At 35.5% G+C, this 14,567-nt stretch overlaps 1 protein-coding gene across 1 annotated transcript; it reads left to right on the forward strand.

Moving 5' to 3' along the window:
* The first annotated feature begins 2,931 nt into the window (after positions 1–2,931).
* On the forward strand, positions 2,932–14,205 carry Scml1 (Scm polycomb group protein like 1). Its single transcript, XM_052170591.1, has 7 exons — positions 2,932–2,958; positions 4,799–4,882; positions 8,343–8,447; positions 9,282–9,550; positions 9,680–10,434; positions 11,682–11,821; positions 14,071–14,205. The coding sequence occupies exons 1-7, from the start codon at positions 2,932–2,934 to the stop codon at positions 14,203–14,205; spliced, it is 1,515 nt and encodes a 504-aa protein (XP_052026551.1).
* Positions 14,206–14,567: the final 362 nt, after the last annotated feature.

Raw genomic sequence — 14,567 nt, forward strand, 5'->3', positions numbered from 1 at the left:
GAACAGCAAATCTGTGCATTGTGGCCTTGAATTTCAAAAGCGCCGTAGTTTGGTGGTTCCAATGATTTTTAGTTCTAAAAGCACACAAAACTTGTGAGCTTTTGTGATTTGGCCTCTAAAGTTGTTATAATTATAAATTAGATATGTCTATATTTATATATAGCAAATATGTTTAAATATTATATATAAAATACATATATGTATTTTATGTATTATTTATATATAACATTTAGGAAAATATATATTAAAATATGATACGTACATGTAAATATAAAATATAGATATTTTAATATATTATGTATATGTAACATTTGTATTTATATATTTATACATGCCAAAATATATTATATAACAATATATTAAAATAAATGAATACAAATATATAAATAATATATATTACTCATTTATGTATAATTTAAATTTGAATTTTTACTTACATATAAAATGTTATAGTTATAAATTTAGTATATGTTTGTTGGACTTTTTGGAAGGAGTTAATCCTCTCTTGATGGAGATAGGTGAAGAAAAAGTAAGAACTCTTACTGAGTTTTGGTATTATTATTATTATTATTATTATTATTATTATTATTATTAAAGATCTTGCTGTTGTGATTTGCTGCCTATGTCTTTTTTCCATCTGGGATAAGTTGATGGCAGATAATGGTGTGGATTTGGATTGTTTTGGCATTATTATTATTATTATTATTATTATTGAAGATCTTGCTGTTGCAATTTGCTGTCTATGTCTTAAAGAAGTCTTGGGTAAAACATAGGCTTTACCCATTCTAATAATTGTCAGCTATACTTTATGGAATATGTTCATGCAGGTTACTATGCTAATTTGGCCTTTTTTTGAGTTTCATATCTTAGAGATTTCTGGCTGCTGTGATTTGGCTTTTGTGTCTTTATGAATCATTAATGTAAATGGTTAATTTGAGCCATGTTTGTTAATCATTGTGAGATATGCCTTATAGGATATGTTGATGGCAGTTGACTCTCCTAGTTTGAGGTGTTTTTCGTTTTAAAGCTTGGATTGGAGTTGGAGTGATCCTGATTTACCTTGTGTGTTTTAAGTAGCCTTAGGGTCAAACTCATTTGGTACTATCTGATACTTGTTTTGTTCTGATAAAAGATATAGGTAGAATCAACATTGTGTTATATTGGACTGATTCCAACAGCCCCTTTAGTTGGTATATTTAGAAGTAGTGAAGGATTTTCAAATATGTAAGTCCTGTTTTCTAACTACCTATTGTTTCTTTTTTTTAGGACCTTTTCTTCTGGAACTGCTTGTACCTGTGTAAGAGTGTTCTACATTGTTCATTGTAAAACTTTAGAAGTAATTTCAGGTATATTTACAAGATAGAACACTAAGTTGTTAAAGTGACCATGGATTGGAATGACCTCTCCCACCAAAGGTTTCTTTGGCCTGATTTTGAGCTGTTTTTGAATTGAATTGTATGCTATGTTTTCTTTCATGTCTGGCTTTTTTTTTTACCCAAGGTTGCAATTGTGAGGTTCATCCTTGTTGGTAAGTGCAGTAAGTAGTTTATTTTCATTATTAGTTTTCCTTTATATGGCCACAGATACAGGTTAAATACTCACAGTTCATGTCAGTATTATAGTGGAGAAACCACAAACAGTTAAAAAATAAAATGTGATGGAATTTATATGTCAAACTGAGGTATATTACAATTTGAAAATTTTATACAACATTAGTCTGCATTTGTTTTACTTGGGAGTTAACCCTCCCATCTTCTTAATCTCCCTTAGAATTTTGTCCTTAGGGACTCTGGTCACTAGTCTCTCCACCAGATTAGAAAAGAGATGGACCCTGATCCCTTTATTGTGTCTCTCCCTGATGCTTTGTCTCAGGATGGATACAATTAGTTAAATTTTGCACTAGGGTGTCCCTTCAGTAACAGTCCCTTCTGTGATAGAAATTCAAGACAGACCTTTGCTACACACTAGAAGGTCATATCATTGCAGACATAGCTGGTTCTACTTCCATATTAAATGACTCAGAATTATAATCTAGCCTTGAGAATTCTCAAGTGTTCAGCTTATATTCCACAGGCAGTTTCTTTAGGTTTAATATTAAATGTAACTAATAAGGCAATCATGATTTGGGGGCTTCAGTGGGCCCTGGGCATAGGGTCTCAGAAGGGTTTATAGGCCAGGTGAGGAGGCAGAGTCTCTGTGGTTGCTCGGCCCATATTGCACCACCACCAGCAGACCAGTAGCAGTCCAGCAGCAGCGGCGGTGGGGACAGCGGCAGCGGCGGCGGTAGAGGCGGCAGCGGCGGCAGCAGCAGCGGAGGCGGCGGCAGCAGCAGCAGCGGCGGCGGTGGCAGCAGCAGCAGCAGCACCATCCCAGCAACAGTAATACAGGCACCAAAGGTAGAGAGGAAGTGGCAGTGACATCAGCAACAGCATCAATGGCAGAGGCAATGGCAAAGACAGTAGTGGCCAAGGCAGTAGTGACAGTAGCATTGGTGTCAAGGGTGGCAATGGCAGCTGCCCTCACATGAGAATAGATTTTTGGAATAGAGTTTAGCCTAAGAAGAAGCCTTTGAGCTTCTTCAGAAAGGTGTAAGCAGTATATTCTCTTGTTTAGTGGTTTTCAGCACTTACTTTGTAGACTAGTCACAGATTGCACTTGCTTTTAAAATCATTATAAATTCCCAGTCATGGGTATTATAGCTCTTCTATGCATAGACAGCATTCGCCTAGTATGGATAAGATCCTAGGTTCCAACATCAGGCTCATAAACTCATCCATATTAAGTTGATTTAGAGATTAGGTTCACAAAGTAACATTTTTATTCATTTATTTTCAGGTTTGCCTCTTGGATAACTAATCAGTAAACCTTCCAGCAAGTCTAATAGTAATAGGCTCAACTCAGAGGAAGTGGAGTTTCTCCTATTACACAACGATGCCAGCCACCGGTGAAGTACATGGTGTATGTACTTTAAATTGATCATCTTTGTTCTTTCAGTTATGCTACAATGTTTGCTAAACTGAGTTAAATTACACGAAGGGAAAGGTATAGGTTATAAGTGTAATTTTGATAATGCCCTGTAAGATTTCTATGAGCATTTGTGTATAAACTTAAGGGTACACACTTAACATTTCTCCTGGGTACTCTGAAATTAAACTGCAAACTTGTAGGATTGATATAAAATTCAACTTTATGAGAATCTGACGAACTGATTTTTTTTATTTTCTGTCGTTCTCTGCCGAGTTTAATCTCTGAAGTTGAACACAAATGTAAATTATTAAACTATATATAGTTTAATAATTTAGCCTAGCAGTGAACACATTTAGTCACATAAGGACATGTATATTAATGTCATTGAAGTAATCTGGACAACTTTCAATTTCTATCAACTGTGATGTTTTCATTGGAGACAATGCTTACTGTTACTGTCCATTATTGAGAGACATTTTGGGGAATATTTACTTGAAAACACAAGCTACCATGTAAAGGTAAACTACTATATTTTTGTAAGGAGTATTATATAACCCAGTTGCATGTTATTTTAGTAGAGTGGAGGTTAATTCAGGTATGGAGGCTAATTCAGGTAATATGTCATGTATTTTAAAACAAACACATACAAAGCTACCAAATCTGTTTAGTTTAAAATTTTCTCACGTCATAATTTGTTCTTAGAACAATTCTTTTGAAGAAATGTAGCAGTACTTATGGTAACTTATTAATATCCTGTCTTATTTCAACAATGTTTTAAGATGTTTTAGAAATTAATTTATCAAGAATCTAAAGTGCCTAAGTGTTTCCTAATTTGGCCACATGGTGGCACTGCTGGATTGTCTAGGATCAAAATTGGTGTCATGCTCTGGTCATGGTTAGTTTTGTTGTTATTGTTGGTTTTTTGTTTGTTTTGGCTTAAATTAATTTTGACATTGAAGACTAATGTCTCTGCCCTGAAGTACAGAAGCTGTTAAGCTCAATGGAAGTGGAGTGCTGTTCTGGTATATCTGGATTAATGAGAGCATAGTTCTCACTAATGCAGATATGTTTTCTCTTGTTTATTAGTAAATGTCTTTGGCCTACCTAGGATGTCCATGAACCACCATCCTCCTGCCTTAGCTTCTTGAGTTTTTGATATCACAGGGATGTTAAATTACCATGCCTGACTCACATAAAATTTTCCACATAGGCATGGTATTAAAAACAGCCAAAGGTCCTTTGATAATACAACAGGTTTTCAAAACTTCTGAGAAGTGAATTTAAAGTCCTCAGCTTTTCTTTGCGTTATTTTAGCTTTTCTTTTAATTTCCTAAGAACTATGAATATCTCCTTAGGATAGTAATGGTAATATGCTTTATGACTTGACTTCACCAAAGACACATTTTAGTAATATAAGTAATATGAAGCAACAAGTCGTCCAGTATATCATTGTTTACATTTTAAAGAGAGAGGTTTAAATTCCAAATGCCTTATGGGGTTCCTGTAGAAAGAGAATCTCATTCTTTTTAAACAGATCTTAGCCATTTTACATCTTCCCTTTCCTTTTCTACTAGGACATTCTAAACAACTTTTTACTGGAATTTTAAACCTAAACTCTTCTAGTAAAGTCTTTCCTTTCTCCTTCACTTGACTGGCAATTATTTCCATTCTTTCTAACTCGAATTTTTATTTCATCTCTGTTTTAATTAAGACTTTTGAAAGATTGGTGAAAAAAATTTAAATAGATAAGTAGTATAAGATACGCTCACTAATCGATGTGACTCTTACTGAAATAAAGCATTAACTACTTGCGGTGTGAAAACTATTCTAGGACATACCTCATCCACCTGAAGCTCATGAAATTCAACAAATTGAAGGACCACAAGCAATTGCAACTTTGACGAACTATTGTCAGGTATGATACTTCTCTCTTTTTCAGTGTTTTCTTAGAACATTAAATTGTAAACATTTCACATGTAAGGGGAAATTGTATAGTTAACTGAAGATTTTCAATATCAGATTACTTGTGGTTATTCACCTCATTGCAACTGTTTTGACAATTTCTATTAGAATAGTATTTTCAGGTGAAAATTGAAATATCAATAGGTATATTTTATAATATTAAAATAATATTGAACAAGTATTGTATTTATTTATTTCCCATCTATATTGCCTAATATTAATTTCTTCTATAAAACTTTTAAAGGAAATTGGGAGATTTGGATACAGTTATATTATGTGCTGACTTAATCACATATTAAGATAGCTTGTTCACATTTTACAAGGAATTTATCTTATATAATTTTGATGGGAAAAATCATAATAATAAACTTGTGGTTAGGAACTGATAGAAGTATATAATTATTGTGGTTTTATGAGCTGTATACTCCAGGGGCAATAGAAGTTCATAAATATGTTTTTTTCTATAAGGTTTGCAGAATAGACTGAACTGACACGGTTTGAAAAGTAAGTGTGTGTGTGTGTGTGTGTGAGAGAGAGAGAGAGAGAGAGAGAGAGAGAGAGAGAGAGATCTTTTAGGCTGACACTAGTGAAAACTGAAGCCATTCTGAAAGGTCTTGGTCTTATAATTGTACAGAAATGGGAATGGGAAGGTGGACAAGGCTGCCAGACCTGTAATGTGCAAATATTGGCAACCCTGAAGCCTAGGACACAGTGTTCAGCCAGGGGACCAATACAAGCAGAATGAGATGTGGCATTGCAGATGAGCAGTGCCTAGGTTCCCAAGCTAGGCTCCTAAGGGGCCCTTGAGAATCTCCTCACTTCACTTTGCTGAATGTTGTTGACATGCCCTCCTTACCTATATAAGAGATAATAAAATTAACACTATGTAATCTTAATACTTCTAAAGGCAAAGGCAGGAGGATTGCTGTTGTGTAGGAATGCTGCTGGGCAGGCAAAGCACAGAGAAACTAGACTGCATCTACCCTCCACTGCCCTTGGGTGCTGGGCACTGATTCACTGATAAGGGGGTGGGAAAATACAGCCTAAGATGTGGGAGGTCAAAGTTAGGATTCCCTGACTCACTCGTGGGCTTCCAGTAGCCACTGAAGACCTTGCAGAGGAGTCAGGAAGGGAGGGCAGAGGTTCCACCAGCCTGAGATGAGGAGCCCTGGGCCATGAATTCTCAGACTTGGAAATTCAGACACTGCTGGAAGTCACCGAGGAGCTGAGAATGGAGGAGGTCCTCTGACTGAGGACAAGCCCAGGGCCTGGGGGTGTGGGTAGGGGGAGGAACTCCAGCTTAACTCATCAGCAATTGTTCTTAGCTTAGGGGTAATTGTCTGGGAGTACTAAGGGGCATTCTACAGGAGACTTAGACAGCACAGCTCTGTAAATGAAGGCCTTCTCCAGGTTCCCCATGGCAGTTCATGATGAAAGAGACAGTCTTTGATTCCAAACTTATTTTTATTGATTGTTCATGTGGAAAATATTTATCTCCTCCTCAGGGTGGACCAGAGATTAAATACCTTTTGCAGGAAAGAATGTCTGTGAAGAGAAGCATATTGGTTAAACCCTCAAGGCCTCTAGATAGATACCTTATTAGCATAGAGAACTCTTTTGTGATTTACGTGTTCCAATGTAGGTAGGGAGTGTGGTCATGTGACAGGGATCTGGTGGAAACCAGCTAAAGCTCCTATGGTCCTCTCTGGATTCCAGAGCTTCCAACTTGCTCAACCTTACCAAGTTTCCTGACATGGTCCACTGTCCCACAAATTACCACTAGTTCATGGCCAGTTCCATCTATATAGTTAGTTTAAGGCCAGTTAGTTATAGTTAGTAAGAGCTGGTCTAAAAACTGAAAACAGAGAAACAAAGGAATCTCTTTACTCTCTTGGATGGGATTATGATATAATTAGAACATTTCCCCCTTTCCTTTCTTCCCTCCAAACCCTCCCATATATACATCTCCTTGTTCTCTTACAAATTTATTGCCTCTTTTTTTCATGAATTGCTATTGCATGTATATGTATATACACAGACACACAGGCACACACACACATACATACATACATACATACATACATACATGCATTTATAGCCTCTTTTTCATCAATTGGTATTTCAAGTATTTCATACTTTTTGCATACATACACAAATGCAAGCACACACACATATCCCTAAATACAAATGATTTAGCCTGCATAATGTTACTTGTATGCATGTTTTCAGTGCTGACTATTTGGCACTAGGCAAGCAATTGGTGTGCTCTTCCCTGAGGAAGATGAGTTCTCTCACTCTCAGCATTCTTTAGTTGCCTGTAGTCTTTTGTGCAGGATTGAGCCCTCACAAGTTTTCTCTCATCCACTTTGGTATATCTCTGCTGTGCTTTTTATTCAGCTGATGTTTAGCTATGTAGGTGAGACTTTATGGGTGTACCTTTTAGCATTACTAGGAGACACAGTATCACAGTAAACTCCCTGGTCTTCTGGCTTTTAAAATCTTTCTGTCTCAATTTTCACAATGTTCCCCGAGCCTTTGGTACAGTTGTTTTACAGATGTTTCCAATGGGTCTGGCCTCCACAGGGCACATTTTGAGAACCATTGTCCCAGGATGCTTGTTACTTGCCCTCTTAAAATGGTCACTGCTAGTAGCTCTCTCCAGGTCCAGGACAGGAGTTTGTCTTTTGTAGGTTTTAAAAAAAAAAAAAAAAAAAAAAAAAAAAAAAAAAACCATGCCGTTTATTTGCTTCTTTTCTGGTTTTTAAGGTTCATGGTCTCAGCACCTAGCTAATTAGTTCTGACAGAAGGAAGGCATTCATAATTGAATGAAAAATGTTTCTGGTCTTTTATAAGTATGTTCTCTGAAATTTCTGAGCATTTCACGAAAAACCCTCATCATATTATCAGTGGTGTTCCTCATTTATATGGCATGTAAGGTGTGTTCAATAGCACTGTGAGATCATTTCTAGCTGCTTAATGTTTGGAGTCCAACATCACATACATTTTATTTGTCTTTATATTGTTCTCAGAGTAGAACACTTTTTACCTTTTTTTTTTTTTTTAACAAGTCGTGGTGTGGAACATAGTTCTTTTTCTTAACAGATTTGAATACTTTTCTCCTAAATTAGTACTCTCTGCAGTGGGAATTGGCTGCAGCACATATGGGTGGGAGTTTTTCAGAAGCTGTGATGCATTTACCTTCTGAAGACCCTTCCTTGTGTGTCCATGAATCATCTAGTGGTGTAGCAAGTTGACACTCAGCATCTCAGCCATTGAACTGTGTCCCTTAAATACCAGGTCTCAAATAGAAAATGTGATGTTTCTGACTACTGGACAACTTCCTTGGCTTCGTGTATTTTCACATGTTGCTTTTCTTTTGAAACAGTAACTACTAATACCTTTTATTACAACAGATTATATTCACAACTGTTCAAAGACTGGAAAAAAAGTTTGATGAAATGGATGAAAAAGTAACAAAAATTTATCGTGCTCGTTCGAGATCCTTCTGGAATTATCCTGTAAGTATACAAATACATTATGACAACTTTGATAAATATTTTCTGTCTAAAGATGCCAATCAGTTCAAAGTGATAGAGAACTAGTAAATGTGGAATTAATAAGGCTTATCTATATTTGCTTAAAGAACAGATGAGGACTTCAACTCTTTTTTAAAGAATGCTTATGTTCCGGATTAATGAATGTAGAACAATAAGGTTTTTTGGTTTTGTTTTGTTTTGTTTTTTACTTTTTATGGATTCTTTGTGAGTTTTACATTATGTGCCCCAGTCCCACTTATCTCCCCATCCCTTCATATCCACTTTCTGCCCTTACAACCTTCTCCACAAAGAAAAACAAACAAAAAGAAAACAAAACAAAGCATAGATAATATCTCATCCTGGAAGGTGTAGTGTGTCCCACAGTATATATACACTTTTGTCCACACTTCTCTACTTTCAAATGTTCCTTGCAATGAGTCATTGGTCTAGTTCAAGGCCTCTAGCTTCTGCTATACACACCATCAATATTGTATCCTTACCAGGACTCCTTTTGGTTTGACTATTGTTGCCCCGTGCCATGGAAATTTTGTATATTTGGATCCACAGGACCAACCCTTTTGCACATTCCAGCAGTTTATAGATGACATAGATTTTGGCATGGGACAACTCAAAGCTCTGGATCTGGATGATGCGTGTTTTTATATTTGTGCCTATAAAGTATACAACAAATTAAATATAGGTTAAAAGAGGAACAAAATTGCATGATCAAAATAGAACACCATTTTTCTAATGTAAAATAATGTTGTGTAGAAACCATGTCTGATTATTCTTTTTATTTCTCTTTTGATTATGAAGCCTTTGAGATCTGCAACCAGAAAGTACAATTACCTGGTGTCTAAAAGAGTTAAAGTGCAGAAAGTGAAACAAGTAGTTCATGATAATTCCTTTACCTATCCTCAAAGTTACAGTCCAACTTCACCAGTCCGCAGGAGGGAAGAATATAACCAAGATACTGAAAGCATTGAGTCCATGGATTACTCTCTGCCTTTCCAGTCCACTGATACTGTCAACAACAGCCAGACATTCCAGTACACTGATGCTATTGACAATACTCAGTCTTTCCAGTATGCAGATAGTATCAACAGCCAGACATTCCAGTACACTGATACCATAGATAACAGGCAGGCATTCCAGTACGCTGATACTGTTGATAACAGCCAGACGGTCCAGTACACTGAATCTGTAGACAATAGCCAGACTGTCCAGTACACTGATACTGTAGACCTCACCCAGACTGTCCAGTACACTGATACAGTTGACCTCACCCAGACTGTCCAGTACACTGATACAGTTGACGTCAGCCAAACTGTCCAGTACACCGATACTGTTGACCTCACCCAGACTGTCCAGTACACCAATACAGTTGACCTCAACCAAACTGTCCAGTACACCGATACAGTTGACCTCAACCAAACTGTCCAGTACACCGATACAGTTGACCTCAACCAAACTGTCCAGTACGCTGATACTGTTGACCTCAGCCAGACCATCCAGTACGCTGATACTGTTGACCTCAGCCAGACCATCCAGTACACTGATACTGTTGATAATGCCCAGCCTTTCCAGTACTCCAGTGCTGTCAACAATACCGAGGGTATCCAGAACACTGAGAACAATGCCGTTTTCCATTCGGAGAATTCCCAGGAAGTAGTATTTTCTGGATCTTCACCAGACAGGGACTATCAAGAAACTCCACCAAGTCCTACATATACTACCCAAACCTATGAGCAGTATTACAGATTTAAAGATGTACCTGGCTCTTCTACAATGCCCTACTACAGTGACTTTGAAATTCCAAATATGGACACCTTCACTCCTACCACTTCAACACCAAGGAAAGCAAGTACACTCCCTCCAGGGGAGCTCATCCCCATACAGAATCCTGAAATGAAGCGAATGGCTTTACTGGAAGCTCAGCGTACACCTGTGATTGATCCTAACACTTTTGGTGAGTTTTGAATGGCATCAATGATTAACATCCTCTAAGCAAGCTTGTAGAAGCTTCTTGTTTCCTATTTTGATGGTTGAGTTGTAGTTATATGCAAAATGGCTACTACTAATTGTAGAGTAGGTATTATGGGTAAGGCAATGTGCTAATCATCTAAAATGTCTCTTTTATGGTGATCTTCATAATGACGACATTGTGATATTAAAATCTATTTTCTTTAATGTTCTCTATAGCAAATAATCAAAATGATCATAAGGTGATAGGAAAGAAAGGATATGGTTTTGCATAATTCACACACACACACAAAGAAAGTCAAATTTGTATTGACTTTCTTTGGTTAGAAAAAAATATTTTCCTAGTCAATTTCCAACCCTTCTTCATTTGTAATCATACATTAGCCATAAGGAGCCATACATTTTGCTTAAGGTAATATTTGAATACAAAGAAGTTTCTGTGCAATTTAATGAACAGTACAGCTAAAACTTGCTGAGATGTGAGCACTCATGTTTCATGTCATTATTTTTTTATTAATTTTTTTTCAACCCAAACATTTATTGCTATTCAGTTAAACATAAAAGAATAATTGCCTTAAATGTCAAAACTACTACTGATTAGACCCATCAGAAAGTATGTTTTAATTCAGATTAACATTTAAACCACAAATAGTATGAATTTAAAGAGTAAAGGTGAATCTAAAAACAATAATATTGAATATAATAGATTTGCTTCAAAGAAGTAATCTTGTTACCTGAGGTAATTGTGACTATTAAAATTTGTTGATATAACTAAAAATAAGCAATTATAAAGTGTAAACTTGAGGAATTTCTATTGTATTTAGTACAATAAACCTAATTAAGGGAAATAGACTTTTGAGATATATTCTGGAAATTCGTTGACAGCCTTGCAGTAAGAAAGGATACTAAATTAACTCAGATTGCCCTAATTTAGTCCAAGTAGCACCATTTCCTTCACTTACTTGTGGCCAAAGAGGCCTTGGATCGCTACATTTGTTTCATGATCATCAAGGAAGCTTTAAGGTACATTTGGAAGCTACTCCTGTTCTTTGGGGGAGGTCCATTGACACATTCATATTCAACACTTGTCAGAATTTATATAGTTGTAATCTTGAATCCTTAGGTATTTAAGAGAAGGTTTGAGGAATGAGACTATTACTTTCTACCTAACATCTCTTATTTTCAAGATGCTGATCAAGTTTTTTTAATTTTTTTATTTCCCTGTAACTGCAGGTTCATCACCTGAGTGTAACAGTGCTGTGGTGAGACACCTTGGTGACCCTATAAACTGGTCTGTGAATGATGTGCTAACATTTCTGAACCGTTTAGATCCTCCATTGGCCGACCAACTCTATCCTACAATCAAAAAACATGTAATGTATTTTTTTAATCTAGCTTTTCTGCTACCCTAATACCATTGAATGGCTTCTGTGCACTTTCATTTGGATACTGAGTTATATGTATGCTAGGGGAAATCCTATTATGGAATTTGATTTTTGTTTGTGAAAAAGGTTATTTTGTTCATCATTATATGCTTAAATGGTTGGTTAACTGACTCTTCTTCTAAGTATCTAATAAACTAAGCAGCCTTAAGTTCTCAGAAGATGGTGGTTCAAGATTAAAAGTTTGAGGCAGACCTCATACCCTACAAGGACAAATATACAAACCCTCTCAAGAATAACCCCCCTTTCTCCACTAGCACCATGACTATAGGAGAGGTTTTACCCACAATATGTATCAGAATAGCCCTCTTGTTATGATACCCAGAAGTTAATTTTAGCTGGTCAATTTTGTTTGCCATCTGTGATTCTTGAGGATTTGTAATTCTGATGACCATTTACAAAGCAATATCATGGTTAAGTTTATTTATTTTCTATTTTCCTAGTATTATCTTGTTTCTTTATTTAATGACATAAATTTTTGATTATAGAGGTCTTTGACATTCTTGACATGGTTTATTCCTGGGTACATTTAAAAAATATTGGGAACTAGATTTTTTTCTTCTAATTCCTTTTTGGCAAGGTTTTCGTTTGCTTGTTTTTGTTTGTTTTGCTTTGCTTTTTATGTAGAGAAAAACAACAACTTCTTCAAAAATGAGAATCCAGGCTATTTTTATTCTGATTTGAGAATTTCCCTACAGTTTTCCACTACTTCTGATTCTTGGAATATTTTTTTTGACCTCTCCCAAGATAATTTCTGGGCCTTGGGTGGCAGGATGGCAGCATGGGGGAGTCTCTGCAAACCGATCAGTTATGGGTCTCTGTATTAATCACCATGTCCTGGAAAAAGAAAAATTTCTATTCAGGGTCAGGAAATGCACTAATATATGTATAAAAATAATAACCTAGGAGGTAGTTTATTGCTATGTTCATTTAGAAGAAGAACAATAGTAAGCCTCCCGTAGGGCATATGACCATAGGATTAATTCTGTCTTTTGGACCAGGCTTTAAATCCAACCAGAAAGTGGTTGGCTACTTCCATATCATTTATGCCAAACATACCTATAGCATCAACTATGTGGGAGGATGAGGTAGGAGTACCACTTGACTCCAGGAATTCTGGACTGATGTGTTATGCCCATTGGGTGTCTACAGTAAGTTGGTCATCAATATAATGACCTCCAGGGAGCAGGGAATCACCAGTTACCTAAAGAAGGGTGAAGTGACACAGGTAGAAAGCTTCTGGGTTTTGTATATCTGTTTTGTATACTATGATTATGAAAGTATTTATTTATCAGATATAAGCATTACCTGCTGGCATCTCTAGGGTCTTTTAAGTATACAGTCACATGACTGGAAATAGAGATAATTTGACTTCTTTCCTATTTGTATTCCTTTTTAGTTCTTTCTCTTGTTGACATGAACTGGATTTTAATAAGTTCTACTTTCCTTCCTTTCTAATTTTACTTACTATTGTAAAAGATTTTGGGTCTTCTTAGACAAGACTATGTAATTATAGTTTTATTTTATGCTGGAACTTAAAAGGAACAAATAATAATGCTTTAGTAGCACAAGGTGATGATAAGTTAAGGCAAAGAATTTTTGAAGAGGTGTCTTATAGTTATCAAGTAGTAGATTGTCAACTATTTTCAGGATGGAAAGAATACCAATTATTATCAGGATAGAAAGAATACCAATTATTTTCAGGATAGATACCAATAATTATTCTTAAAATCTAATTAGCTTCAGACAAATAACTCACTTTCATAAAAAGACAACACTTTTGAACACATTTACTGTTTGCATTGATGTTTATATATTCCTAGCCTGTGTCTGAAAGTTCATAGCCATGAAATTCATTTCAGCCATTCTTTCTTTTTACTTTTGTCATTGACACACAATATTTTATTCTTCATACAGTATTTAAAATGATATCAATTGTTATAGTTAATTTAAATTAAGTTAAATTTACTTTTTCTTAAAATTAATGTTAATATACAAGCTTCAAAATTACACATTGCTATGCAATGATAGTTTTGGTAGTTTTGTACAGAAGATACATATTCAAATAATTTATAACCATAATGAGATGATTTAGTTTTACATGTTCTTATACACAAAGAAACAACTCCTCATTGAATATAACAGTACTGTTAATCATTTTAAACTTCTTCTTTTTATAGGATATTGATGGGAAAGCCCTGCTGCTGATCGATAGTGATAAAATGATAAGATATATGAACATGAAGGTGGGAGTAGCCATGAAGTTTGAAAACTACATTAAAAAGCTTAAAGAAGGATTAAACCGTGGCCAGTAAAGCAAATGTTTGCATAACTTTAGATGTTCCCAGAAATTCTTCCTTAATGCACAGATGATGCCCTATGCTCATTAGTTTTTGTTTTGAAGAGGTTCTTATATGTTATAACTAGAACTAAAAATATATTATAGCCAAAGCCTGTGTCAAGATACATTTAACATATTATTAGCACATACAGACTAGAAGTTTATTCTGTCTTTAAAATGTTTTCATTTTATGTAAACATGCTTCATGAAAGAAACAAAAAAGCTACCTTTGATTTGGGTTTATCTTTATGAATATCTTTTAAGCAACTAAAGAAGAAATATAAGAAACTAATAGCTCCCATAATTAAAGTGGTGAAAATTTTTTACAGAAGAGCA

This window comes from Apodemus sylvaticus, chromosome X (assembly GCF_947179515.1).
Source record: "Apodemus sylvaticus chromosome X, mApoSyl1.1, whole genome shotgun sequence".
NCBI lineage: Eukaryota > Metazoa > Chordata > Mammalia > Rodentia > Muridae > Apodemus > Apodemus sylvaticus.

What these genes read in the sequence shown, in the direction of transcription:
- Scml1 (XM_052170591.1), top strand. Translation starts at nt 2,932, where the DNA reads ATGCCAGCCACCGGTGAAGTACATGGT. An exon ending in GATCCTTCTGGAATTATCCT is followed by an intron (nt 8,448 to 9,281) that starts GTAAGTATACAA and finishes TTGATTATGAAG; the next exon opens with CCTTTGAGATCTGCAACCAG. An exon ending in ATCCTACAATCAAAAAACAT is followed by an intron (nt 11,822 to 14,070) that starts GTAATGTATTTT and finishes TTCTTTTTATAG; the next exon opens with GATATTGATGGGAAAGCCCT.